Here is a 27,633-nt window from a genome sequence, read left to right on the forward strand (position 1 = left end):
TGGGGGCCAGGGGACCCTGGGGGCCTGAGCACAGCTGGGAGGAGCAACTCTTTGGTTTCCCAGGGGTGAGCATGTAAGTACCTGGGCCGTGCTATGGGGCAGACATGTCCACATGGAGACACATCTGTGGACCTAGTGTTATGACAGCAGAGGCTTGTAACCATGAGGCCAGCAGGGACAGAAAGCCCATGCCTTTAGCTCCTTGGGAGCCTTGGGAGTCCTCCTTGACTGGAACAGAGCCTGCCAGTCCCAGGTGCCCCCATCGTCCTCCCTTCACCTTTCTGAGAGGCAAGAAAGCCAGGCAGCCATGCTTCTGCTGCAAGGGGAGGGGGCTGCCCAGCCAGCTGCCATGGGAGCCTCCAGCAACTCAGCCGGGTGTCAGGGGGTGTTTATGAGCAGCCGAAATGGCTGTAAAAGTGGCACCTCACTTCACTTATGGCCTGGCTATACCCTCCCCTACTGGCCTCCTGCCTCAAAAAGCTTCCAGAGGGGCCTGGAAGCCGAGAAAGGTCTGGGGTTGAGGTCTGGGTGGAGACACAGCCTGGGGTCAGAGTTCAGCCACGGGGAAGAAATCGGATTAGGATAAGAATTCAGCCCTAGGTTGGGGTTCATCATGGAAACAGAGCTCAGTCCAGGATCAGGGCTAAGCATGGGATGCAGACTTATTTTGGGGCTAGTGCTGGGATAAAGCATTGGGGGAATATAAAGTCTCAGAAATAGATGTGAGCCATTAGTCCCAGAGAACCCCTGGGTCAGCAAGGGGTTTTCTAAGAGAGGCCAGGCTGCATTGCTCAGAGAGCCGAGCCTCTGCCTTTCCTGTTGGTGTCTGATGCCCACCCTGGCCCCAGGGTCTGTGTACCTTGGCGGAAGCCCTACTCACAGTGGGATGGCTACAGCAGAGGCCTGTCAGCCTGGGGTTGCCACACCAGCAGGGGTGGGGCCAGAGTCCAGCTCTTAGTGCAGTTCTGAGATCCAGCAACCACCCTGGCTCTTCCTCATAGGTCCCAACCTGGGGATCAGAGACAGGGACTCACTCCTACTCCCCACCCCAAGCCAGGCCTTTTCAAATTCCATTGAAACTGACCTGACACTAACCAGAAACTGACTCTGGGCCCCTGGGGCCTGCTTGTCAAAAAGGGCAGGCTGATTTTGCCAGGTGCTTAGGTGCTACCAGTTAATGTGTGACACCAATACCCTCACCCTCATGGTGGCACTTTAACCAGAGGCCTGAGGGTGAGGGAGAGGATCTATGGCCCCACCCACAGCTGTGGAATGTCCAGCAGGGGACTCTGGGGTGAGGCACATGAATTATGGCAAGGGGAATGCCCTTAAGAGGCCCAGCGCCCATCAGAGTCCTCTCTGCAGCCCTCTACACAGCCCACCCTGGTCCTGCCAAGTACAAATATTATGTTTCCAAATCTCAAGTTTTCCCTGGTGTCAGATCTGAAAAGAACTCCTCCCCATCAGCCCCTAGTTTTACCTCTCAGTCCTTCCACTCCCTCCATTAATGTTCTTTTCTCATCACCAAGACGGAAAGCAGGGTGGGAGGTCAGCTGTCATAGAAACATAAAACGTACAGACACCTAGAAACAGAGGCATAGGCCAGGTGCAGTGGCTCATGCCTGTAATCCCAGCACTTTGGGAGGCCAAGGCAGGAGGACTGCTTGAGCCCAAGAGTTGGAGACCAGCCTGGGCAACAAAGTGAGACATCGTCTCTACAAAAAAAATTTTTTAATTACCTAGGTGTGGTGGCTCATGCCTGTGGTCCCAGCTACATAGGAGGCTGAGGTGGGAGGATTGCTTGAGCCCAGGAGGTCGAAGCTGCTTTGAGCCATGATTGTGCCACTGCACTCCAGCCTGGGCAACAGAGCAAGACCCTGTCTGGGGGCAAAAAAAAAAGGCTGGGTATGGTGGCTCATGCCTGTAATCCCAACACTTTGGGAGGCTGAGGCAGGTGGCTCACTTGAGGCCAAGAGTTTGAAACCAGCCTGGTGAGCATGGAGAAACCTCGTCTCTACTAAAAATACAAAAATTAGCTGGGCGTGGTGGTGCACACCTGCAATCCCAGCTACTCAGGAGGCTGAGGCCAGAAAATTGCTTGAACCCAGAAGGCAGAGGTTGCAAGTGAGCTGAGATCGTGCCACTGCACTCCAGCCTAGGCAACAGCCCTGTCTCAAAAAAAAGAAAAGAAACGGAGGCACAATAAAGCTGAGACCATTAAAATATAACTGAAGAAGCACAAGTGTTCTTTAGGTCCCCATTCTGGCACCTGGGCCTCTGTCCCAAGGAGCCCACATACCATAGGAGGCAGCCCTGAAATTACAACTTCCTCCCCAGTAATGGAGGATGTGGGCACACAAGAGAGAGGGGAATGTCCTTTACACCAAGCAGAGGAGTGTGATCCTAGCAGAGGAAACAGCAAGGGCAAAGGCAGGAGAGTGGATGTGTGGAGAAGGCCAGGAGTCTAGCAGGCAGTTCCTGTTGGGGAGAGTCATTTTTGGAGGAAACTCTCAAATAGCACAGCCCTTGAACACCAGGACAAGAAACGAGGGCAGTGGGCACAGAGAAGGAATACAGCCACAGAAATGTGTGGGAAGGGCCTGATCCAGTGGTTCACACCTGTAATGCCAGCACTTTGGGAGGCTGAGGCAGGTGGATCGCTTGAGATCAGGGGATTGTGACCAGCCTGGCCAATATGGCAAAACCCTGTCTCTACCAAGAAATGCAAAAATTAGCCAGGTTGGTGATGCATGCCTGTAGTCCCAGCTACTTGGGAGGCTGAGGTGGGAGAATCACTTGATTCTGGAAAGCGGAGGTTGCAGTGAGTGGAAGTTGAAGTGAGCAGAGATCATGCCGCTGCATTCCAGCCTGGGTGACAAAGTGAGACTCTGTCTTGAAGATGAAGAAGAAGAAGAGGAAGAGGAGGAAGGAGAAGAAGAAATGCATGGGGAAAGTACCTAGCTAGGGGTGCAGTCTGGAAGCTGGATAGGCTTGAGCCAGGAGAAGGGTGGCAACATCTGGATCCTAAACCTTAGGGCCTGGGCTTGGCAGATTCACACTGAGGGTTGGAGGGCAGGTCTGCAGGCTCTGAGGAGCTCAGTGTCCACAGGCTGAGTCTGGAGAGCCCCTGGAGCCCATGGGCCAGGACGCCCAACCTCGTGGATACTAAACAGGAAAGTTAACATTGCCTTTGAATCAGCTGGCCAAACTCTCCATTTTGCAGATGAGGAAACTAAGATCCAGACAGCTGAAGAGTGGTAGTGTCCGAGACACAAGATTGGTGAGCAGGCAAGCACAGGCTGCTGCTTAGCCCAAACGATATTTCCCAGGTCCTCAAGCATTGGCTTCCTCCCCCATCCTTAAAGCCCTCCACTCCAGGCATCCCCGGCCCCTCCTTCCGCCTCAGTTTCCCCACCTGGTACCGGGAGGGGGTAGGTTTGGGGTCAAAGGGTCCCTCCTCTTAGAGCTCCAGTGTGCCCTCCCCAGCCAAGCACAGAAACCCCGCCTCGTTCAGCCCCAGCCCCCGAGGACTTCTCCCTGCCTTCCCCTAAGTAGAGGGTCCCAGGCAGATCCGAGCCCGCCGAGAGTTTTGGGAATAGGGGTGGAGACGGGAGGGAGGTGAAGCCCTAGAGTGGGTGTCCGGATTGAGCCCCAGGTCTGGCAGCCTAAAGCCGCCGGGGTTGGGGCCGGGCGAGCTGAAGAGGCCCGGCCAGCAGCCGAATGGGTCGAGACTCGGAGACTCAGAAACCCAGACCCGAAGAGCCGCTGAGCAGGGAGGGAGCGGGATGTGTGGCTGCAGACCTTGGCTGGGGTCGGGGCCGGCCTACCGCGGAGCAGAACGGCCGGCCTAGGATGGGACTGAGGCGAGGGTGGGGCTGGACGTGGGGGAGGGCGGCGGCGGCCAAGCCCGGGTCCGGGCTGGCAGCCGAGTGGCCTCCCCAGGGACCCCGACCCAGCCCGAACGAGAGCTCAGCGCACTGACAGCTCCGCGCCGGGGGGCGCGCGGGGTACCCGGCGGCCTCCCTAGGGGATTCGCCCGTGAAGAAAGAAGCCTTGCTTCTCGGCTGAGGGTCCCTATTAGCCAGCGGAGGCCGGATGATCAGAAAAAAAGAAGAAAAGCCCGTGCTTTCCAGAAGAGAATGTAGCGGCGGCGTCCCGGTTCCCTGCTGGGGTCTTGCTGTCACCGCTGCCCCCGCCCCGTCCCCAGCACTCACATCCCGCCGCCATACGACCCCGGGCCTCGGCCTCTAGCGCAATGTCCCGGGGCAGGGGGCGGCAGGCTCCTCTTGGCCTCTCCACACTCCCGCGTCGGCGGCGGCGGAGGGGGTGAGGGCGGGAGAGGCCCGGGAGGGCTCGGGGGAGGGAAGAGGCGCCCGGCCGGGGGGAGGGGAGAGGCAGACGCCGAGGCGAGGGACGCGCGCGGCGGGCGGTGGCTCCGAGCGGCGGCCGGGCGGGGGGCGCTGGAGGCCAGGCCGGCCGGGGTGGGGATCCTGAGAGCTCCATGAAGTCCCCCCGGGGCCGCAGACGGGGCGCTGGCTTGGGGAGGCTGTCGGGGGGGCCCCGACATCCATGGCAAGGCGGGGGCCGCGGCGGCGCGCTCAGAGTAAGTCGGGGCTGGGGACCCGCGCCGAGGGGAAGTGGCGGGAGTCGGGGAGGAGCGACTCCGGGCCTGACCGGGGCAGCCAGGCTGCTCTGTCTCGGTGTCAGTCGGCGGCGCCTCCTCGGAACCCAGGGGAGCCGCCAGCCCCGCGCCGCTCGGCTCGGTGGCTTTTTTGAAAACTTGCAAATGTTTTCGTAGAGAGAGAAGTGGGAGGGAGGGAGAGAGGGAGTGACCGAAACGGAGCTTGGGGCCGCTGGAAGAACTGAGGCCAAGGCCGGGGGAGCTAGAGACGGACTGACAGACAGGCAGACCGACAGAGCGTCGGGGCCGATGGCGCGCCCGAGCCGCACGGGCGCAAGCGGGGCTCGGGCCGAGGATGGGGAAGGCGTGCGGGAGGCGGCTGCCGAGGGGCTGGGTCTCGGGAGGCCGAGCGGCCGGGGGCTGGCGGCCGGAACACCCAAGGGTTCAGTGTGGCTGCAAAGTTGGGATCGCGTTCCCTAGCTGCACGCCCCGCGCGGCTCAGAACGCGCCCCCTGCCCGGTCCGGACTTGCTACGGGCGAAAGCCGCAGAGCTAAAAATAACAGTCCTTTGCGCCCCCAGCAGACCGCGACCCCGACCCCTCCCCCCACTGGGCGTGGGGCGAAGCCACAGCTCCCACTTCCCCAAAAGAAAAAAAAAAAAGAAAGAAAGAAAAGGCGGCGCGGGAGGGGGGCGGGGGGCGGGCCGGGGGCGGGGGGCCCGGCCATATGGATGTGATTTCTCCGCTCGGAGGCAGACGGGCCGCTCCGCAGCGATCGGCGCCCGCCCGCCGCCCGCCGGGCCTCTGGCTCTCCCTCCCTTCCTCCGGTCCCTCCCTCCCTCCTTTGCGCTGCTCGCTCGCTCGATCGCCCTCAGCGCATGGGCCCCGCGCCGGGCCCCGGGGCCTCGGGCCGCCCGGACGCCGGGGTCCCCTAGGCCGGGGCGTGGGCGGGGCGGCCGGCCTGACGCAGCTCTGCACCCCCTACCACCACCAGGGCCGGCGGCGGCGGCTGCCCCGAGGGACGCGGCCCTAGGCGGTGGCGATGGGGGCCGCCCGGATCGCACCCGGCCTGGCGCTCCTGCTCTGCTGCCCGGTGCTCAGCTCCGCGTACGCGCTGGTGAGTCCCCCGCCGCCTACACTCCGGGACGGGATGCGGGCTTACCCTGGGGTCCCCGGGATAGGTCTAGGGCACGCAGTCTTGAGTTCCCCCTGCAGTTCGAACGTTGGGTGAGAGTCCCCTCTGATCCAGGATCCTGGGTGCCTGCTGTCTCTGGGATGTCTGAACTTCGGGTTCCAGCTGCCTGAAGCCTCCCTATTTCTGAAGCCTCGTTTGGAGTCCCAGATCTGGAAATTTGTGGTTGAGGTTTCCCCATCCTCTGCCTCTGTGAGCACCATAGCTGTTTCTCCCTGGAAGATGACAGTGTGACCCAGCAGAAGGCTGGGCTTTGGCCCTGCCAGTACTCCCACAGACTTTGCTTTGAGGACCTCTGTTTTCTGCAAGTTTTGTTGCAATCCCAGACATAGAGAATGTAGGTTTGAGGTCAGAATCATCCAGGCAGGGGGTAGGATTTAGGGTCCCCCTCCAGCCTTCACACACACACACACACACACACTTTCTCATGTCTGGCTTTAGCCAGGGTAGAAGCTGTTTGCCCGAGGAGGTGGGTGTGGTGTGGCATGGAGGAGGGATGGAGGTCCCTGAAGGAGACTGACCTCACAGTGCACCCCTGTAGGAGAAGCACAGCGTACCCCTGTAGGAGAAGCACAGCATACCCTGTCAGGAAGTGAGGAGACCCCTGGGAAGACTCGCTCCCTGAGAGTGGAGACCTAAAGGCAGAATGGTAGGGAAGGGTTGAGGGAGAGGAGAGACAGAGACAAAGCAGCTTGGGGAGGAGAGATCCCAGGAGCTGGAGTGGTGAACAGACCAAGAACAGCAAAGAAAAATAGGAAGAGACAGCTGGAGGCAGAGAGCTGGAGACAGAGCGGGCAGCACCTCCGCTTCCTGGGCCAGGGTCTAGGGGCCACTTTCTGGGAAGGGGGCTGTCCCAGCCCCTCAGTCCTATCCCATAGCAGCCCGTCCCAAGGGACCAGCCCGTTCTTGAGGAAGCTGTCTGCCTGCGTGCCTAACTTCAAAGCCCCTTTTCCCAGCTCCCCAGTCGGGGCAGCTGCCTGCTGGGGAGCTGGATAGGCAGGCTGCCTCCGCCTCCTGACCAGCAGCAGCTCCCTACGCAGCGCAGAGCTCCAGGCGGGAGGCAGGAGCCTAGGATTCCTCGCTTCTGTACGATGCCTGTGTAAGCCTGGGCTGTCCTCCATGCCTCAGTTGCCCCATCTCTAAAAAGAGTACCTGGAAGAAACATCTGCCTGAGAATCACATCATCAGAGGCTCTCCCTTCCTCTGTGGTCCTCAGCACTTCCCACTTACCTGTGCCTACACCCCCACAATTCTGGCCCCGGCAAAGGCTTCCCACCAAAGACAGCCCCATACAAGGCCTTGTGGATGGGGAAACTGAGGTTCAGAGGAGCTCAACACCCTCTGCAGAGACACTCCAAACACTGATGAATGCCAGGGGATAGAACCGCCCTCCACCTCCCTGGGAGTTCGGTTTGTGCACACATATGCATGCATGTGACAGTGTGAGGGGTAGACAGGGTAATGAGTATGGGTGTCCTGAGCGTATGTATGTGTCTGTATGGGTGTCTGTATGTCACAGCGGGGCTCTGTGGGACTCTGGGCATGGTGTTTATCTGTGTCTACGTGATTGTGAGTGTCTGAGTCCCTGTGTGAGTTCATGGGTCTGAAGCTGTGGGTGCGTGACTCGAAGGCACATAGTTGTGTTTGTGTGTGCCTTTGTGAGCCCCTGTGCACCGGGCCTATTGTTTTCTTATGTGTATTTCATAAATGCTTCTGTAGGGCTTTCTACTTGCCATTGTTCGAAGCCCTTCGCATATATTAGCTATTCTAATCTTCCCAGCCACCCTCAGAAGAAGGTTATTGTCCCCATTTTTTAACTGGCCGGAATCACACAACCACAGTGACCATTATTTATCTCATGTCAACCCAGAGTCAAGCCCTGTGCCTCTTTGGGCAAATGGATGAAATGAGAAAACAATTTGTGACCTTTTCTATCTCAGAATCTGGGGACAGCCACTGTTCTGTACATGTTGGTTTCTTCCTCTCTTTAAAAGCAAGCCACATGGCTGAGCTGCCCCTGTGTAGGGGGAGTATGGGTACCCAGAGCCCCACTGCTCTCCAGGGGAGCTGAGGTATATGCAGAGAATCTTCCTGGCTTCGCCCTGGCCCATGTCTGAGGGTAAAGGGAGAGATGCCAGTGCTGGGTCTGCCTAGGACCCTGTTGGGGCATGTGAGTTCACTGGACACTCCCTGGCTTCAGGGCTGGAAGATTGAGACTGAAGGACGGTGGCAGCCTACTCACCCATCCAATATCCTACGGGTCCCCTGGACTCATCTGGGGCCAGCAAGGAGCTGGCAGCCTACCAGCTCCCTCTCCTGAGCCCAAGGGCTACCCCCCCGCCCCACCCCTTTAGAGCTGCACCTATGCCCTTCAGGCCCATCAACCTTATCTCACAGCCAGTCACCAAACCTGTATGCTACCTACCCAGCTGGTCCCAGGACCAGCTCACATCTCCAGTGACCTCACATTTGGGGTCCAAAGAGCACCCCATGGGGAGGACACTGGTAGCCAGACTCAGCTGGTCCATCTTCTGCCATACAGGAAAGAGTTACCTAGGAACATGGCGGTCTTGCAGCAGGTGGGGGTTGGAGGAAGAAATGGACCCACAGATTGTGAGTAGGAGGCAAAGGGCTACTCTTGTCCTTGGGGTGCCTCCTCCTAAGGACATCCCCAGCATGTACACAGGTAGGGGAGAAACTGCAATGAGAGAAGCTGGAGCTCAGCATGGGACAGGCCTTACGTGTGGAGATGAGACCGCTGAGTAGACTCACAAGAGACTGTGGTGAGGACGCACAGGCTGGGAGTGTGTAGGACCTTTTCTAGCCTGCTCCAGGGGCAGCGCAGCCATGTTGCTTAAAGACAGAAACCAATGTGTACAGAACACTGGCTGTCCCTAGATTCTGAGATAGAAACTGTCACAAATTGTTTTCTCATTTCATCCATTCGCCTGGCCATTTCTGTTTGTTTTTGAGACTGAGTCTTGCACTGTGCCCCAGGCTGGAGTGCAGTGGCACAATCTCGGTTCACTGCCGTCTCCATCTCCTGGGTTCAAGCGATTCTCCTGCCTCAGCCTCCTGAGTAGCTGGGACTACAGTGTGCGCCACCATGCCCAGCTAATCTTTTGTGTGTTTTTAGTAGAGACAGGGTTTCACCATGTTGACCAGGATGGTCTCAATCTCCTGACCTCGTGATCCGCCCGCCTAAGCCTCCCAAAGTGCGGGGATTACAGGCTTGAGCCATCGCACCCTCATCCAGCCACTTTTATGGGAAAGAGCCCTGAGAATCACACAGTGAGTCAGTGGCACAGCAGGATTTGAACCCAGATCTTTAGACCTTTGCACTGAATTCCTTCCTGAAAGCAGCATGAGATTTGCTGCTGGCAGGAGATAGTCATGTCTCACTCTGGGTTTTCTCTCTTTCTTTTTCTTTCTTTTTTAAAAATTAAATCCTGGCCAGGTGCAGTGGCTCACGCCTGTCATCCCAACACTTTGGGAGGCTGAGGCAGGCAGATCACCTGAGGTCAGGAGTTTGAGACCAACCTGGCCAACATGATGAAACCTCATCTCTATTGAAAATACAAAAATTAGCCAGGCCCAGTGGTATGTGCCTGTGATCCCAGCTTCTCGGAAAACTGAGGCAGGAGAATCGCTTGAACACAGGAGGTGGAGGTTGCCATGAGCTGAGATCGTGCCGCTGCACTCCAGCCTGGGTGACAGAGTGAGAGTCTGTAAGAAAAAAAAAAATTAAATCCTTCTGTTATTTTCTTATTTTTAACTTCATAACTGATATATGAATATGTTCCTATAAAAGAGTCAAGCAAGTCTGTAATCGCAGCCACTTGAGAGGCTGAGGAGGGGGAATCGCTTGAGCCCATAAGTTCAAGGCTGCAATGAGCTATGATGATGCCACTTCACTCCAGCCTGGGCCACAGAGTCGAACCCTGTCTCTGAAAAAAACAAAAAGAGTCAATTAACAAAAATTAAACAGCAGCCCTCCTTGATCACGCCTAAGCCCCATTCCCTTCCAGGGAAAACCATTTTTAGCAGTTTGAGTAGAGGAGCCTTCTTCCTCTTTCTGTGTGTTTCTCCTCTTTGTGTACATATCAAGGAGATAGTTGAGTTTTGTGATTTTCTATTTGCTTGGTTGATTGTTCTTAAATAAATGGCATCGGTTTCTAGATAGGCCTCCGCCACATATATATTTTGACCTAAAGGTGTGTCTTAAAGATCTTCATGTCAATAAATATGAATCTGTCTTTTTAAATGCTACATAGTATTCCAAAATCTGGGACTCATTAAGTAGTCCATAGGAATGTGCGTTTAGATCATTTCTGCACAATTTGCATGTGTGTCTGTGTGCGTGATTCCGGATGGTGGCAGGGAAGCTCCTTGAAATGCCCTCTGGTGACCCCATGTGACTGTTTCCTAGTAGGATATTTCTAGATTTTGTCATTGCTGGGTCTGAGATACACATTTTTTATTTTAATAGCATGACCAAATTGCCCTCTAAAAAGCTTGTGCTGTTTTATACTTATACAACACCAAGGCTGACCAGGAGGGTCTCTCTCCCATGCCCACCATCTCACAGGATGTTAGGAGGATTCTTTGCGTTTCACCTTTGTGTGGATAGGTGAAAAATGGTGTGCCTTGTCATTTTAATTTGCTGATTACCAATGACTTCTGGGCTTTACAGTGGTTTATGATCCATCTTCTAAGAGATCCTGCTCTGAGCCATTAACCATACTTCTATGCCTTATTTGTCTTTTTCATATTGATTTGGTGAAGCTTTTTATGTCACCTGCCTTTAAACACGTTCCCCCCAGCTCTTGAAATGGCCTATGGACAGAGCAGTAGGAGGGGGGCCAAGCCCTCCCAGGAACTTGGGTTTTCTTCGGAATGTTTTAATGAGGCGTCAAGTAGCCTCCCCCAGATTCCTGTTGTGGGCCTTCTGGGGACACTCCCGGGTCCAGCCACCACATCAGGAAGGCAGCTATTTCAGGAGAGTCCTCAGGAAAAAGAAAAGGTGGGGCGAGGGTTTTGCAGCCCTCTGAAATTGTCTGCAAAATACGGTGTGACTGGAAGAAGGGCGCAAACGTTTGCCCAGGTTAGCAGAAACATTAGACCTTCAAACCCTTCAAAGCCCCAACTCTGGGGCCAGTCTTATGCCCGAGGTGAGACCTAGTGGGATCTCATTCTGTGGAGCAGGCGATGGCTAGATCAGGCCATACTGTTCATCTGGGCCTTGATTCCTCAGCCCAGGTAGGGGCTGCTTGTGAAGATCCACCAGGTCCTAGCAGCCAACTCCGCTATCCCAGGCTCCATCCCACTGCCTGCCCCAAGGCGGCCACGCTGGCTGGCCAGGATGAGAGGCGTCGCAGTGCCTCTTCCCCCCCAGGCCCTCCCAGCCCCAAACACAGGCAGCCTGTTCAGGAAGGCCTGGTGAGGGGGAGGAAAAGTCAGCACTTGTCAGCGGTGGCGGGGCAGAATGAGGAGCCTGCTCAGGCCAGCCGGACAGACAGAGGGCAGCAGGGGTGGGGGAGCAGTCCCAGCCAGCTGGCATGGGAGACATCCAGGGGTGCCAGCATGGGTCCCAGTAGTAGAACCTGGAGGAGGGCTGAAGGAAGGCCAGGAGGTCATGAAGGGGTCTCTTGTTAGCCAGGGTTTTCTCCTTCTGGCTGTGCTGGAGGCATCAACTGCCTTGTTCCCAACACCAGGGCCCAGCTGTCCTCTATCCAGTTAGTCGAGGACAAGCTGCTACCCACCTCCCCTCCTGAATCAGCTTTGGGGAGGCTGCCTTAGAGGGTCTGCAAAAGGATACTTGCTTAATGCAGCAGATAAAATCCAGGACTCCGGAAAGGTGATGATCTGGCTGGTGCCAGGGTGTCCGTGTGGTGGGCACTTCCTCTTTTCTTTCCCTTCTTCCAGGGCCACTGCCTCAGTGGCAAGTGGATCTTAGCTCTATCCCTTGCCCTCCTTTTTCTAACTGACTCTTGGCCTCAGTGACCCTGTCTATAAAATGGGGGTGTGGTAGAAGGTGCAGGGTAAAGCTCCTTGTTGACCATGGAGAGGATATACTATAGTGGGGGTGGGGGGGATTGAAGCCAAGCGCTGTGAGGTAAGTCAGCCCTTATCAGGACCAAAGGAGGAGTGCCCACCTGGTGCAGGGCCGGGTGGCTCATGTCAGTGGTGGGTATGGACTAAGTGACCCTGGCCATAGCCCAGCTGCAGTCCGTCAGTCCTCAGCCCGGAGACCCAGGATTTGCAGATCTGCTGGATCTAAGAGGATGCAGGTCTGAGTTGTCTGCACCCTGGAGCTGGGCCAAGAAGACAGGCGCTCATCAAGGGGGTGGAAGTTGGAGGGCCGGGGAGAAGGGAGTAGCAGACAGGGGGCATGCCAGGCTGAGATGAGTTATGCTGTCAGCATTTTCCCCTTAATCCCCAGGAGATAAGGCCTCCTCAGCCAGGGCAGAGGCAGAGGACAGGGTCCATTTTCCACCTAAGCTCAAATGTGCGGGCTCTGGCAGTAACCTTGAATCCTAATGTAAGTCCAGGGTGGATCCAGAAATGCAAGGAGCCATTGGGATACCCTTCCATCCCAAAAGCTTGCCTGGTATACCTTATCTGGCAGATCCTCCTGTAGTCCCTGCCCCCAGTCCTCCCTGGGGTCCCACCTCCCATCTGCCCCTCACTCTCAGCCCCTGGACTTACACTTCCTATCGACCCACACAATCTCCCCCTGCCACCTTGGATCCCTGGCCTGGAGCACCCATGTCACCAGGCAGCAGGGGACACATGGCAGGGGTGTGACTTGCTGCTCACAGTGTCAACAAAAGCACCAGCGTTTCCTGCGCTTCGCCCCGTGCAGGCTTGTTGGGCAGTCCTTCATTTAATCTTCACTACAGCCCTTTTGTTTTGAGATGGAGTTTCACTCTTGTTGCCCAGGTTTGAGTGCAATGGTATGATCTCAGCTCACTGAAAACTCTGCCCCCTGGGTTCAAACGGTTCCCCTGCCTCAGCCTCTCGAGTAACTGGGAGACACAGACATGTGCCACCACACCCACTAATTTTGTATTTTTTAGTAGACAGGGTTTCTCCATGTTGATTAGGCTGGTCTCAAACTCCCAACCTTAGGTGATCCGCCTGCCTTGGCCTCCCAAAGTGCTGGAATTATAGGCATGAGCCACCGCACCTGGCCAACAACGGCCCTATGATTACCCTGATTTTACAGAAAAACTGAGGCACCTGAGTTAAGCAACTTTCTCAGACACGAAGCCAGTCAAGGGTGGCGGTGGGATTCATGCTCTGGGGCTGGTGGCAGAATCTCCTTGGAGAAGAGGGTACACCTGGAGGGAAGAGTGAACAGGATTGAGGGCATTGCAGGCACAGAGCTGTGCGCTAAGGTTTGGAGAGGGGACTGCACTTGGTGTGGGGTTGTCCTCCTTTCCTTAGGAAAGTGCTTCCTTAACTCTGACCTGAGTTATTCTTGTTGCAATGGCTGTAGGCTAACAGAGAAACAGATCCTAAAGTTCAGGGAGGCCAGAGGTGGGGCCACCACCCCTGTGGATGAATGAAGGAGTGTGAGAGCCATGCGTGCTGGAAGCACATACCTTTCCCTTTCCTGAACATCCCAACTCCAGAAAAAGAAGTGTGCCTCCTCCTGGCCGTGGAGAAGGTAAAACCAACAGCGTATGTAGAGGCTGAGCCAATTCCTTGAGCCGGTGAGGGATGTGTTGATCAGCTTTCAGTAGTCAGTCTGCCAAACGGCCAGTCAGTTTTCAACCCATGACTGCCTGCCTGGAGTCTAGGCCATCAGGGGTGCCCTCCAGTCCCATCAGTAGGCTGGTCTATCTGTTGGGAGGCCCGGTGAGTCAGTGAGTCTCTAGGGATGGGTGGGAGCCTCTGTCAGTCACTCTAGAGTTCTCTATCAGCTGGAAAAAATATGGCAAAATAGGTTTGTCTTTAGAGAGGTGGAGATGGCAGGAAAAGAAGGGTACAGGGGAGGAGGGGTTAGACAACAAGATGGCAAAGGTGGTGTAGACGGTAGTCACTGGGCAGGTGGCAGATTGGTGATGGTGCTAATGTTGCCTTGGTGATGCTGGTGCTGTACCAGTTGTGATGGTGCAGATGGTGGTGATGGTGGTTACGTTGATGGTTACAGTAGTGCTCATGGTGGTGCCAGTGGTTGTGGTGGTAGTACTGGGAGAGACCTGTATGCTGGTGTTGGTATTAGTGATGGTAACGATGGTTATTGATGGAGGTACTAGTAGCAGCAATGGAAATGGTAGTGAATGGGTGCCGTAAGTGGAGCGGGGCAGGGATCAGCCCCTCAGCAGCATGGATCCGCCATGTCAGAGGCAAAGGGAGAGCTTCAGGTTAGTTGGAGGCCCCTGGATCCTGGCAAGACCAAGTTGTGCTCCCTTAAGCCCCATCATTCTATGTCTACCTCTGTCCCAGCCGGCTCAGCCATAGCTGTGGAGGCAAAGAGACTAGGATAGAGGAGCTGGGGCCAGCTGCCAGCACGTGGGGATCTGTTCCAGCTCTTCCTGGGGTCTAGCTGATATCTCAGGGTCCACCTCATCCCCCAGAGGCAACAGAACCACTGGCCACCCACAGATGCAAACGCTAAGGAGCTGCCGCCCCACTCACAGACGCACACACGCTGCCCTATGCCCAAAAATACCTGTGCACGTGCACGCTCACAAACACGTCCATCTGGCGTCCCACGGTGACATGCCGGACAGTCCCCGCGTGAGAACGCGCACAGATGGACACACACGAGTGCATGCGCCGGCCACACTCGCGCATGCGCAGGGATGAGCATGCGGCTCCGCTAAGTGGAACCAGCAGAACCCGAGGCTGGCAGAGCCAATTGGAGACTCCTTGGCCCTGGAAGCCCTCGCTGCTGCCGCCAAGAGACGCGGTCAATTAACTTCTCCCTGCAGCCAGGCTCCCTGACCCGGCCCGCCCACCCCGTCCCTGGCCGCCTCCTTCCTTCCCTGCCCCCTCCGAGTCCTCCCGCCTTGCACAGCTACGCTTGGACTGCAGAGCCCCAGCCCCGCCACGGCAGGTCTGAAGGATGCGGCTCTGCCCCGGGGGGCTGAGGAGACATAGCCTTTTGGGGGACCGGTGGAGGGGATCATCTCAGGATACAGGCCCAGGGGTCTGAGGAAACATGGCCCTGAATTAAGGGGGTTGGGGCTGAGGGCTTCACAACCCCGCCCTGGGGAGGTTTCAGAGGCCGCCTTAACCCCTGCAGGTCACACTTATGGGAGTAGCTGGGCCAGGCACACCAAGCTGTTCCCCTGCTGTCTTCACCCTGGCTCCTTGCCTCCCAAGTCAGAGGCTTACACCCCTCAGCAGCCACCTGCTCTGAGTGAGCCTCCACCCCCATGATGTTTCATGTCCTTTCCTATAATGAGGCCAGTGAGTCCCGGTGGGTGGCAGCCAGGGCCCATGGTGTGCAGGTTGGAAGGAAGGGAAAGGACATTCCAGGCAGAGAACAGCAGGAGTGAGGGCCTGAGTGTCATCAGAACTCAGAGTCCGCTTGAATGGAGGGAATTCTCAGATCAGCAGTGGAGAGGGACTCCCACCCACCACAGCCAGCCACAGCCAGCAGTTCCTCCACCCTCTCCCTCTCGGGATTGTAAGGAGGGGAGGCACTCACCGTTCACTGGGGAAAGCACTGACTGGGGACCTGAGCCAAGATGGAAATTGGTGACTCCTAAGGCCCCCCCAGGGTGCCAGAACTTGAAGGAATCCAGGCTGGGTTTGTCTCCCCAGAGCTCAGGACTCCTTATCCAACCCCTGCCCCCGACTCATGTCCCCAGCAGGCAGCCAGGATCCTGTGTGGATCCATCCTGGGACATTCCATTCCAGTCCCATGAACCCCTAGGGAAAGGACTGGGCAGAAAGTATCAGTGACTGCAGCCTACAGGGTTACTGGCAGGCAGGCAGGAGACAGCTCCCTCCTTCTTCCCTTGGATCAGGCAGGCCCCACCCCTCAGAGCCACAGTTTCCCATCTGTGAGGTAGGAGCTCCATAGAGCAGATTTCCCACATGTGGGGAAATCCCACCTTCCCTCTAGAGTCAGGGCCTTTTGAAAGAGGGTAATCACTCTGGGAAATTGGGATGGCTCTGGGACCTGCTGCGCTGGAAAGTGCTGCCTGTGGTCTGACCTTCGGCTTGGCAGGTGGATGCAGATGACGTCATGACTAAAGAGGAACAGATCTTCCTGCTGCACCGTGCTCAGGCCCAGTGTGAGAAACGGCTCAAGGAAGTCCTGCAGAGGCCAGGTGGGGGTCAAAGGTGGGGGTCTGGGGATGAGACCAGGTGAGGGAGGGGCCAGTTGAGGGTGGGACCCAGGATGCAGAGCCAGGTGAAGGCTCTCTGTGGGAGTGGACTCAGGTAATGGGAACCAGGCCAAAGTGAGGACCATAGTGGGGTGGGTGGTGCAGGAGTGGAGTCAGCAGGCTTGGGCGTCCTTGGCTTGTCCTAAGTCTTTTCTTTTTCTTTTTGAGATGTAGTCTCACAGTGTCCCCCCAGCTGGAGTGCAATGGTGCGATCTCGGCTCACTGCAACCTCCACCTCCCAGGTTCAAGCGATTCTCCTGCCTCAGCCTCCTGAGTAGCTTTGATTACAGGCGCCCATCACCATGCCCAGCTAACTTCTTTTTCTTTTTGTATTTTTAATAGAGACAAGGTTTCACTATGTTGGCCAGGCAGGTCTCAAACTCCTGACCTCGTGATCCCCCCACCTTGGCCTCCCAAAGTGCTGGGATTACAGGTGTGAGCCACCTTGCCCAGCCTGGCTTGTCCTAAATCTTAAGCTCAGGTCCCTGTGTTGTCTACCACTAGCGCTCAAACTGACGGCTGTCAGGTTAATCTCATCAACCCAAAAGGCTCAGACTCCAACTGACTGATGGAGAGGGCAGCTTCCTCCCCTGACAAGCCCTTAGGGCTCTGCAGGGGTCAAGTCTGGTGCACGCCCAGAACACAAGCACACAATGACACACACACTCTGTGGCACATACATGGGTTTTGCTCACACTCACAGACTCACATGGTCTCTGCAGTTACAGCCCCACCCATGCTGGCCCCAACAGTGGCTCCCAGTTGCATTGAGATCTGGGGGGTCAGGTGGACCCCCTCGCTTGGGTCCTGAACCCAGCCCCTCTTCTTAGTTGTGGAAGCCTGAAGGGTGCCCTCCCCATACACCATGGAGCCTCTCTCTTCCTACTTTACCCCATCTTGCTGCCCACATCCCCACACTGATGGCTGAGGGTGGAGGCAGGAAAATAAGCACAGTCATTCTCGTCCCAGTCCAGGCTGCCTGGACTCAGCTTCCCATCATTGCCACAGACCCGACATGGGAGGGCCAGGGGGCCCTAGCTTGGGCTGTGGCTGAAGCAATGCAAGTCAGAAATGAGGAAGACTTTGTGACTAGGAAGAAAGACCTCCCCAGCCCGGGCAACATAGTGAGACCCTGTCTCTACAAAAATATTTAAAAATTAGCCAGGTGTGGTGGTGCACACCTGTAGTCCCAGCTACAGGTGAGGCTGAGGTGGGAGGATCGCTTGAGCACAGCAGTTTGAGGCTGCAGTGATTCATGATCACATCACTGCACTCCAGGCAGGGCCGCTGTGGAAGCTGTGAACCACATATTCAAGGTCCAGGGAAGGGGATGGGTGGACTTCTCTGTCCACTCTTTTTTTTTTTCTTTTTTGAAATTTTTGATTTTTTTTTTTTAAAGACGGGGTTTCACCATATTGGTCAGGCTGGTCTCGAACTTCTGACCTCAGGTGATCCGCCCGCCTCAACCTCCCAAAGTGCTAGGATTACAGGCGTGAGCCACCGCGCCTGGCCTCTGTCCACTCTTGACTGTACCACCTTGCTCTTGTCTTCTCCACCAGCTTCTTTACCTGCACAGCACTCAGGCCAGACTTCGTTTTCGCTGTGTGATCTGCCCATTGACACCTCCACCCCTGTCTGCTTTCACCATGCGCCCCCTGGTGGGGCCTTCACTGCTGCGTGGCCTTGGCCCCCACTCCTGAGTCCTGGGTGGGACAGTCCACCTCTGCTGTCTTACCCGAGTTTAGCCCCCGCCCCACTAGCTGGCCCTGCACTCCCATGGTGTTCACTCCCATCCCAACCCCAGGGGGCAAGCTCCACATCCTCTTATTACTTTACCTGGCAGGCACTTCACACTTTGTTAAATGTCTCCTCACCCATCCTCAGATCTCCCAACAGCCTGCGTGTCAGCAGGGCAGGAGACAACCCCCTTTGTACAAAGCGGGAGTCTGAGTGCCCCGGGTCTCCTGTTGTAGCACAGCTGACAGCCATCATTCCTATCCTGGTTTCTCCAGCTGACATAATGGAATCAGACAAGGGATGGACATCTGCATCCACATCAGGGAAGCCCAGGAAAGATAAGCCATCTGGGAAGCTCTACCCCGAATCTGAGGACAAGGAGGCACCCACTGGCAGCAGGCACCAAGGTATGTCTCTATTTCCATGCATCCAGCTGGCATGGCCTTGGACCTGCACACCCCACTGCACTGTCCCCGTCAAGTGAGCTTATGCTTCTTGGCTCTTGTAGAAAGTAAAAGGCTGCAGCCCCATCCCCAGGCAAGGGGCTGGGTGAAGAAAGAGTCTGGTTGGGAAGGAAGGGGAGTGGATGGCTCAGGCCTCAAAGAGAGATGAACAGAGAACTCACCCAGAACCACACCAAGAGTGGACCCAGGGCTAAAGCCCCACCATGGAGAGAAAGGGAGACGACAGAGAACCCTGGGGGACAGAGAGGCAGGGAGAGATACACAAAGACAGAGAGATAGTGGCACATAGAGAGAGACAGGGAGAGACAGAAAGGGAGGGAGAGACAGTCACAGAGACAGAGGAGACCAGGAGGCACACCCTGAATGAAGTCTGGGGCTCAGTGTGTCCAAGGAGGCACATGGGGACACATAGAGGGGAGGGCCACAGAAATAGAGGAGAGGAGGGCAGTGGCAGAGGGTGGGGCCAGAAGCAGTGGGACAAGGAGGGAAGGCGATGAGGAGAGGCAGACACAGAGCCCAGGCTTTGGCCACAGGGCTGGTTTGAACCAGCCGGGTGGGCAGCGGATTCCAGATGGGCCACATCTGGGAGGCTGTGGTCACCCTGTGGCTCCCTGGGGACCAGAGGGAATTGTGGGCCTGGCTGGGTGGGGCTGGGAATATGGCGCCCAGGACAGAGAGCCTTTCACCAAGCCAGGGTGGGTCCAGCCATCAAGGCAGCCTTCCAGTGCGGCTGGAGAGTCCTGTGGTTGGAGCCCTGCAGAGGGGGAGAAGGAGGCTGCAAGCTGGGAGTGGAATGTGGAAGATCCAGAGGCTGGGGACCCTCCAAGTTCACTTAGCCTCCCTGCAGTGAGGCTGGGGCTCCAAAGTGGGTTGTCACGCTGCTTTGAATGCCACCATGAGCACTTAGATTTGGGAAATTATATCTCCCCCCCATCAATGGCCATGGGAGACTCACAGCAGGTACTCAGGGCAGGCACTGGGTGGTGGTAGAAGCATGTGCCAATGTGGTTAATCCCAACTTCCCAATAAGGAAATGGAAATAGAAAGACTAGGACACCTGCGTGAGGTCAGCAGCTCTTTGGAGTCCAGCTGGCGCTAGAAACCAGGCCTCCTGCCTCCTGTCCATGGTCCCAAGGGAGGGTCACACAGGGAGCCTCCCAGCTGAGGGAGTGTTAGTTTGGGTGTTTGCCCTTCTTCAGGGACACCAGGAGGTGCTTCCAAGAGCAGTTGAAGAGGTCAGGGATGTGCTGGATGACCTCAGCAAGTCACCTACCTCTCTTGGCCTCTGTCAGCCTATCTGGAAAATGGGCCAGTGCCAGCACCTGCATTGTACAGTCCATGGTAAATTCTATGAGGCCAGATGGATGCAGGGCACAGAAATATGTTTTCTCCAGAATGCTCCAAAGTCTCAATTTTCCTGTCCTGGGGCACACCTGTTCCTGCAGAAACCAGCAACAGCAGATGTGTTCATCCCTCTGGGTCACTAACCATGACCCTGACACTCCCTTGGTATCCCCTACCCTGTCTGTCTCTGGGCCCAGGGCGCCCCTGCCTGCCTGAATGGGACCATATCCTGTGCTGGCCGCTGGGGGCACCAGGTGAGGTGGTGGCTGTGCCCTGTCCCGACTACATTTATGACTTCAATCACAAAGGTGAGGCCTGCGGGAGGGGTGGGGATCAGAGGGAGCCCAGACTTGGAGCTCAGGGCTTCAGTGGCTCCAGACCTCCCTACCTGCCCTGACCTCCCATGGACCTGCAGGCCATGCCTACCGACGCTGTGACCGAAATGGCAGCTGGGAGCTGGTGCCTGGGCACAACAGGACGTGGGCCAACTACAGCGAGTGTGTCAAATTTCTCACCAATGAGACTCGTGAACGGGTAAGAGCCTTTCTCCTCCCCAACCTGGATAAATTCACTCCCATCCCACAGGGGGACCCCTGACCCAGCCTTGACCTAACCTTGGTCCCTCCAGCAACCTTACCCTGGCCTCTTACTCTTACCCTGATGCTCGCCTTGGCTCTGGGGGAATCTGACTGTGTCTCCCCCTGCACAGGAGGTGTTTGACCGCCTGGGCATGATCTACACCGTGGGCTACTCCGTGTCCCTGGCGTCCCTCACCGTAGCTGTGCTCATCCTGGCCTACTTTAGGTGGGCGGGGCGAGGGCGGGGCGAAAGGCGGTGGGGCGTGGTCGGGGGCCGAGGTCTGATGCGACCCACCTCCCTGCACCCGTCACCCCTGGCGGGCGTCCCTACCTACTGCGCACAGCCGAGCTTCCTGCCCACCTGCCGCGCGTGCCCGTGCCCCCACCCACGGTGATGTTGCGCGCCCCGCAGGCGGCTGCACTGCACGCGAAACTACATCCACATGCACCTGTTCCTGTCCTTCATGCTGCGCGCCGTGAGCATCTTCGTCAAGGACGCGGTGCTCTACTCTGGCGCCACGCTCGATGAGGCTGAGCGCCTCACCGAGGAGGAGCTGCGCGCCATCGCCCAGGCGCCCCCGCCGCCCGCCGCCGCCGCTGCCGGCTACGTGAGTGCCCGTCCGTCCGTCCGCCCGCTCCCCGTGCCGCCGCTGGCCTCGTGGGGCCCCGCCCCTGCCCTCCAGCCTGGCCCTCGCCCTGCCAGTCTCCTGCCGGCGCCACTAGCTTCAGCCATTCAAACCCGGCTCACAGGGTCCCTCACGACCCTCAGCTCTGCTGCCAGCCCTGCTGCCAAGAGCTCCGAGTCTCCAGACGCCCCGCGCTGCCATCAAGGCTCCTGCCTCAACCTAGTCTCCCCAGCCACTCCGCCTCTTCACTTTGCCTCCTGCCCTTGAAACCTCACCCCAATGAGAGAGCTCCCCCAGCAGAGCCTGCCCCTTCCTGGCCTGCTGGGCCAGCACCACTTGTCCCCTCCCACCGCCCCAGTCCCCAGCCTAGCCGGGACTTCCTGGAGGCAGGCCCTGCCCTCTGGCTAACACCAGCTGGTCTCCTAGGCGGGCTGCAGGGTGGCTGTGACCTTCTTCCTTTACTTCCTGGCCACCAACTACTACTGGCTTTTGGTGGAGGGGCTGTACCTGCACAGCCTCATCTTCATGGCCTTCTTCTCGGAGAAGAAGTACCTGCGGGGCTTCACGGTCTTCGGCTGGGGTACGCGGGCGCAGCGGGCAGTGAGGCGCCGCCGGGGTGGCCCATGGGCAGCAGGGAGAGGGCAGCCCCTGAAGGGAGGCACCACACAGCACATCCCACCCCAGGTGGAACAGCAGGAGAGAGGCCTGCCACCCTTCTGTGACTCTGACCCCCTTCCAGGCTCAGGGAACAGGGCTTACCAGCGGTCAGGTTCACCTGGGGTCAGATTCACCTGAAGTTGAGGCTCAGCCCAGGAGAGGGGGAGGAGGGACCATTAGGCCAAGATTCAGCTCAGGATCAGATTGGAATACTGGGTCAGAGGTCAGCCTGGGGCGGGAATTGGGATCTGGGACCCTTCCTCTACCCTGAGCCTCATGGACTAGGCCAGCATCTATTACCCCACCAGTCGCCTTGATGGAATGAGGTGGGGGGCTGCCCACACCATTGCCAGCCTCAGGAGGCCTGCGGGGTCCATGACCCAGAGCCATGGGCCCAGCCCCTCAGCATCACCTGGGCTTCACAGCCCCTCTGCAGAATGGGTTGCTAGAGCCGAGCATTCCTCCCAGCCCCCTACTGGCTCTGGGATCCAGTTACCGATAATTGTCCATTATTGTTGGCAGCTGCAGAGCTTGGCTGGGCTCCGGGGCAACTAGCCAGACTGCAGAGGGGTGGGCCGGGTGGCTGGAGCCCTCTCTGCACTCAGCACCCAGAGGCCCACAGGTCCACAGCCACTGCCTCCCTGCCCCTTGGCATACATCCTGACCCTGACCTCACCATGCCAAGCTCCGGAGTTGGGGAGACCTGGGCCCAGTCCCAGAAACTAATGCAGGCTCTGGGGCTAGGAGGTGTCTGAGTGGGCTGGAGACATGCAGAATGTCACAGCTCTTCTTCCTACCATAAATCCAGGTCATGCCCTGTCCCTCCAAGGGTGTACCAGGCCTAGAATCAAGTTGGTGGTATGTGGTGGGGAGGACCTGGGGCTCCCTTCCCAGAAGCACAGCTCACTCAGAGATACCATGTGCCCCTTGAGTTGGCGCAGGCCAGGACACATTGACTTCCCTGTGGCCTTTGCTTGAGACAAAACCTCTCACCCCATCCAGTCTCATCCATGAGGGCTAGGACCTTTCAAACCAGGCTGTGTGGGAGCTGTGCTGGGGCAAAAATAATGCAGATAATCGGCCCCCTCCCCATGGGAGCTGCAAGTCCAAAGAAGTGCCCATTGTAGGGGAGTGGACAGCACATGGGTCAGTTAGTGATACCTTACTATTACATTACACCGTGTACCCCACCTATGTGCATTTGACACGGAGCCAAGATGGGGACACAGGCTGAGCTGGGTTTTGAGGCTGGAGCCCCAAGAGAAGCTGTTAGGGCAGCACACTCCAGAGTGTGGCTCTGTTCCCAAGTGGCCCAGGTGCCCAGGGTGAGGGGGTCAGGGCAATGGTGGGGTAAGTTGGGCATCATAAAGGATGAGGGAGGGTAACCTTGTGGACAGCAGCCACAGCCCCGCACACTGTCCCCCTCTGTGCCCGCAGGTCTGCCCGCTGTCTTCGTGGCTGTGTGGGTCAGTGTCAGAGCTACCCTGGCCAACACCGGGTAGGTCCAGGTGGAGAAGGGGCCCAGGCAAGAAGCCCCCTGGGTCCTTTTTCTTCCAGGAAGCATGTGAGAGGGCCTCCTGTACCCTGGCCTCAAATGGCCCAGCCTCAGGAGTTCTCAGTCCAGCCTCCAGCTGGACCCCTCAGGGTCACAGAAGGCTAATTCCAAAGAGGCCTGTGAGGATGGCCTCAGGCCTGGCCACACCCAACCCCCCTGCCCCCTGTGTCCTCAACAGCTAATGTCAGACTGGATCAACTCTGGGCCTCTGTGGGCAGGCTCAGGATGGGAACGGGCAGAATGGAAGCTAAAGTTCTCAACCTCCCCCAGGTGCTGGGATTTGAGCTCCGGGAACAAAAAGTGGATCATCCAGGTGCCCATCCTTGCCTCCATTGTGGTGAGTGTGGTCGGGGGGAGGCTGCTGGCCACAGGGGTGGGTGGGATGTGGCCTAGGCCCCAGGGACCAGCCCCTGACAGTGACCTAGGAGGCTTCCCTGGACCCCAGTGTCAGAGCCACAGAGGCCAGAGGACCAGCCGATCCACACTCCAGCCCAGAAAGGAAAACCAAGGGCCCAGAGATGCGTGACAGAGTAGAGCCTGTGGCCACGGCCACCAGGCCTTGCCCGTGCCCTCTCCCAACCCCTGCTAGGGTGCAGCCTCCAGACGCAGCCCCCTCACTCCCACAGCTCAACTTCATCCTCTTCATCAATATCGTCCGGGTGCTCGCCACCAAGCTGCGGGAGACCAATGCCGGCCGGTGTGACACACGGCAGCAGTACCGGTGAGCCCACTCTGCCTGCCATGCCCTGGCTCCTCAGGGGTCACTGAGTCCCGGTACCATGTACCGGAGGAAGGACAGGCCTGTGGCAAGGGAACGAGCCTGGGGCAAGGGAAGGACCCCCTGGCTGTCCCCACTCACCTGGCCAGCCCCAGGCCCTGGCCTGCCCAGCAGTGATGGGAGGCCCTGGGGGTACCCAAAGCCATCCTGTCTCCTGCTTGGTACCAGGCCCTGCACTAGAGTCTGCGAGGGTGGGATGAACTTGAACATCTCCTCAAAGAGTTGGTTGTGGGGAGTCTGAGGAGCAGGAGCAGGTAGAGGGTGGGTGGCCCAGGAAGGTCGCAGCTCAGCTGAAACCTGAGGAGTAGGCCATGGGATAATGAGGTACAGCCGTGGAGGGGAGTGCATGCCAGCTGAGGGCTCGGCAGGTGCAAAGGGTCCGGGGCCTGGGGGACTGTCATTTGAGGTCCACTCTGGGACACTGCTGAGGACCAAGGGGCCCTATTAGCACTTGGCTGGGAGAGCAGCCAGCAGGTGAACTGGGCTGTCCTCCCATGGTGACCGGAGTCCTGAGCTCCTTTGTGCTTCCGGAGCCTGGGGCTGGCAGGGTGAGGGGTGGCATGGTGCTTGTTGAAGGGGAAGGGGCTTGGCCCTGACCCACCTGCCCCACCGGCCCAGGAAGCTGCTCAAATCCACGCTGGTGCTCATGCCCCTCTTTGGCGTCCACTATGTCGTCTTCATGGCCACGCCGTACACCGAGGTCTCAGGGACGCTTTGGCAAGTGCAGATGCACTATGAGATGCTCTTCAACTCCTTCCAGGTGTGCGGCCGGCCCGGGCCTGGCTGAGGGGGGGAGGGCGCCAGGGACAGGCCCTGATTCCAGCCACTCTCTTCACAGGGATTTTTTGTCGCCATCATATACTGTTTCTGCAACGGTGAGGTAAGCAGGAGACAGTGTTGGCATAGGGCAGGGTGGGGCAGATGTCCCAGAGGTCTCCTCCAGGCCTGTCCCTCCATTATTCCACCCTGCCATTTCTTCCTTCCTCCAAGAACACCCCTGAGGACATGCTGAAAGCAGAGAAGTCTTCCCAGATGGTGCAGGCTCAGGATGTGCTAGGATTTGGGGACTTTTCAGTCACTGGTATAGCCGTGTCTTCCCAGCCCCATGATTGAAATCTCTGTAACCCAGATTGGAGGACTCAGCCACCTTTGGGGCAATTTGAGTCTCGTAGATTCTGGATGTGTCAGTTGCCTGCAGCCAAGCACCCTGTTCTGAGGATAGGATTTCACTTGCTCTTAGAGTTTCCCAGGAGTCCCCTATTCCCATTTTCATTCCGTGCTGGGTGTTCAGGGGCGCGGATGGGCCGTCACTGGGGTTGGGAGACTTACCTGACTGCTGTGCCCCTACCACCCCAAGGTACAAGCTGAGATCAAGAAATCTTGGAGCCGCTGGACACTGGCATTGGACTTCAAGCGCAAGGCACGCAGCGGGAGCAGCAGCTACAGCTATGGCCCCATGGTGTCCCACACAAGTGTGACCAACTTCGGCCCCCGTGTGGGACTCGGCCTGCCCCTCAGCCCCCGCCTGCTGCCCGCTGCCACCACCAATGGCCACGCTCAGCTGCCTGGCCATGCCAAGCCAGGGGCCCCAGCCCTGGAGGCCCTGGAGACCACACCACCTGCCATGGCTGCTTCCAAGGACGATGGGTTCCTCAACGGCTCCTGCTCAGGCCTGGACGAGGATGCCTCTGGGCCTGAGCGGCCACCCGCCCTGCTGCAGGAAGAGTGGGAGACAGTCATGTGACCAGGCACAGGGGTGGGGCCTCCTGCCATGGTGGATGGACAGATGGACCAAAAGATGGGTGGTTGGATGGTTGCCCACTCAGGGCTGGGGCTGAGAGAAAAAACAGAGGAAAAAAAAAGAAAAAGGAAAAGGAAGCGGTGTGTGGCTTCCTGTGGCCCAAACTGGGGACTCGCTCCAAGGGGGCTGGGGCTGGGAGTCAGGGGAAGCTGAGGGGGCATGGGGAGGGCCATGAGTCATGGAGGAATCCTCTGGTCTCACTTCAGGAGGAGGAGGGCTCTGGGGTCTGTGGTATCATCCAGCAGAAAGGGCCCAGAGAGGCTGAAATCTGCAAGGGAAACAGAGCAGCCAAGTGGACCCATGTGGGAATATCCGGCCTCAGCCTCCCCTCCATCATGGCTGCCAGCTGTGAGCTGCTCTCCATACTTGAACCTAGGCCCCATGGGGACCCAGGCTCCTCTAGGCCAACTCTGCTGCCTGCTGGCCACCCAGGGCTGTTGGCAGATCCCTCAGCTCCCTGGCCCCACCCCCAGGCCTACGGCCCTGCCACACGGAGTGAACCTTTCCTGGCTGTCCCGGGGCCACTCAGGGAGTGGCCCTCCATGCGGAAGCCTCAGCATCCACTCTCAACCTGACGTGCCTCAGTGACTGAGGTTGCAGGAGGGGCACCAGGGCCAGCAGGTGAAGGGTGGGCTGGGTCTCCACTCTGGCTCAGGACTTGTGGGGAGCCAGGCATCCAAGCCCAGAGAGCTGGCTGGGCAGGGGCCTGCAAAATTGGACACATCCACTCACTATTCATCTGGGATAGTCACTAAATGTCCTCATCTGACACCCACTTACCACCTTACCCCCCTCTCCCACTTCGACCATTCGTGGCCCCAGAGCAACCCCTGAGGGCGACCCTGTGGTGTGCCCACCCCAGGCTTCTTGCTCTTGCTCCAGCCTGAAGATGGCCCTGCCTCCAGGCCGCTGCACGAGCGGGCCCTACTTTCCCATCTCCCACTCAGCCCACCTTGCTTTTCCCTACGGACTCACCACCCAGCAGTGCACCCCATCTCCAGTAGCCCCCACATACCCTGTGGGGAATAGGGGAGGGGTCAGGAGGCCCAAGACAAAAAACTCAGGTAGGCATTAGGTGGCATGGGCACACACTGAGCAGCCTCAGGCCCAGCCCTCCCTGCCCTTCCAGATGACAGACAGGGCCAGCAGCTGTCCAAGGGCCTGGTGTACCTGTGGAGCTCCATGCAATGGTGGGGGGCATAGGCCAGTCTTGAAGGGCTGCTGAGCCAGGCTGGGAGCCACTGGAAGTACAAGAGGGAGAGCAACAAAGTCTGAATGTTTTAAAAAGTTCCCACATCCATGTGGAGACCAGAGGAGGTTGCACAGGTGTTGGGAAGAGGTGGCCTGGCAGGGAGATGGTGACAGGGAGAGGGAGGGGCTGTTGTCAGGAAGAACCCTGCATGAGGTGCTGGCTGGGGGAAGGAGACCTCAGCAGGGCAGACCCCCAACCTCCTCCCCAGGGATGTCCCATGCCGCTCTCCAAGGTCTGAACGGGAGGTTTCTGAAGCAATAAGCCCATGAGCCCCACTCACCCGGAAGCATTCAGACTGGGCACCCCCCCACAGGGCTGTGACTTCCCTCAGGCTGGGTGCACCCCCCAGGTGGAGGTGGGCTCTCCTCTCAGAGTGGATTCCCTCTAGGACAGGGTTTGGCCTCTTCCTACAACCAGGGACCCCTGATCCCCACCCACATCCCAGGACAGGGTTGTGTCTCCCAGCTCAGCCTGAGTACCCCAAGGTCAGGGCCAAGCCTCTGTCTCAGATAGAGTGCTCCCCAGGGCAGAGGTGCCCCTATCCTCTGCCCTACTGGGTAACCTGGAGGACAGGGCTATCTCCCATTAGACTGGTCACCATCTTCCCTTTAGATGGAACTCCCCTCCAGATAGAGCTGTCCTTCCCCTTTGAACTAATGCCCCCGGGACATGCTGGGTAC

At 57.8% G+C, this 27,633-nt stretch overlaps 1 protein-coding gene and 1 long non-coding RNA gene across 5 annotated transcripts; one reads left to right on the forward strand and one right to left on the reverse strand.

Moving 5' to 3' along the window:
* The first annotated feature begins 4,396 nt into the window (after nucleotides 1-4,396).
* PTH1R (parathyroid hormone 1 receptor) lies at nucleotides 4,397-25,778 on the forward strand. Its single transcript, XM_035275170.3, has 15 exons — nucleotides 4,397-4,603; nucleotides 5,615-5,737; nucleotides 16,002-16,104; nucleotides 18,174-18,305; nucleotides 19,904-20,014; nucleotides 20,122-20,240; nucleotides 20,416-20,510; nucleotides 20,697-20,892; nucleotides 21,337-21,490; nucleotides 23,005-23,065; nucleotides 23,393-23,459; nucleotides 23,749-23,843; nucleotides 24,519-24,660; nucleotides 24,739-24,780; nucleotides 25,258-25,778. Exons 2-15 carry the CDS (start codon nucleotides 5,663-5,665, stop codon nucleotides 25,642-25,644), a joined length of 1,779 nt encoding a protein of 592 aa, XP_035131061.1. The 5' UTR covers nucleotides 4,397-4,603; nucleotides 5,615-5,662; the 3' UTR covers nucleotides 25,645-25,778.
* Nucleotides 9,568-26,972, reverse strand: LOC103788234 (uncharacterized). 4 transcript variants are annotated; one of them, XR_008476721.2, is made up of 8 exons: nucleotides 26,872-26,945; nucleotides 24,502-25,969; nucleotides 23,982-24,197; nucleotides 19,636-19,801; nucleotides 13,420-13,740; nucleotides 13,055-13,155; nucleotides 11,968-12,088; nucleotides 9,568-9,759 (listed from the first exon to the last, which is right to left on the reverse strand). It is a non-coding gene; the product is annotated as an uncharacterized LOC103788234 (long non-coding RNA). The 4 variants fall into 4 exon arrangements; XR_614097.6 differs by having other exon boundaries at nucleotides 11,968-12,126; XR_013527276.1 differs by lacking the exon at nucleotides 23,982-24,197 and having other exon boundaries at nucleotides 11,968-12,126; nucleotides 26,872-26,972.
* Between the last annotated feature and the right edge of the window lie 661 nt (nucleotides 26,973-27,633).

This window comes from Callithrix jacchus, chromosome 15, assembly GCF_049354715.1.
Source record: "Callithrix jacchus isolate 240 chromosome 15, calJac240_pri, whole genome shotgun sequence".
NCBI classification, from domain to species: Eukaryota; Metazoa; Chordata; class Mammalia; order Primates; family Cebidae; genus Callithrix; species Callithrix jacchus.

Bases quoted from the DNA above. Each gene is read 5' to 3' on its own strand.
- PTH1R (XM_035275170.3), top strand. From the start codon at position 5,663: ATGGGGGCCGCCCGGATCGCACCCGGCCTGGCGCTCCTGCTCTGCTGC. The intron at 24,661-24,738 runs GTGTGCGGCCGG...CTCTCTTCACAG, and splicing joins TGCTCTTCAACTCCTTCCAG to GGATTTTTTGTCGCCATCAT. The intron at 24,781-25,257 runs GTAAGCAGGAGA...TACCACCCCAAG, and splicing joins ACTGTTTCTGCAACGGTGAG to GTACAAGCTGAGATCAAGAA.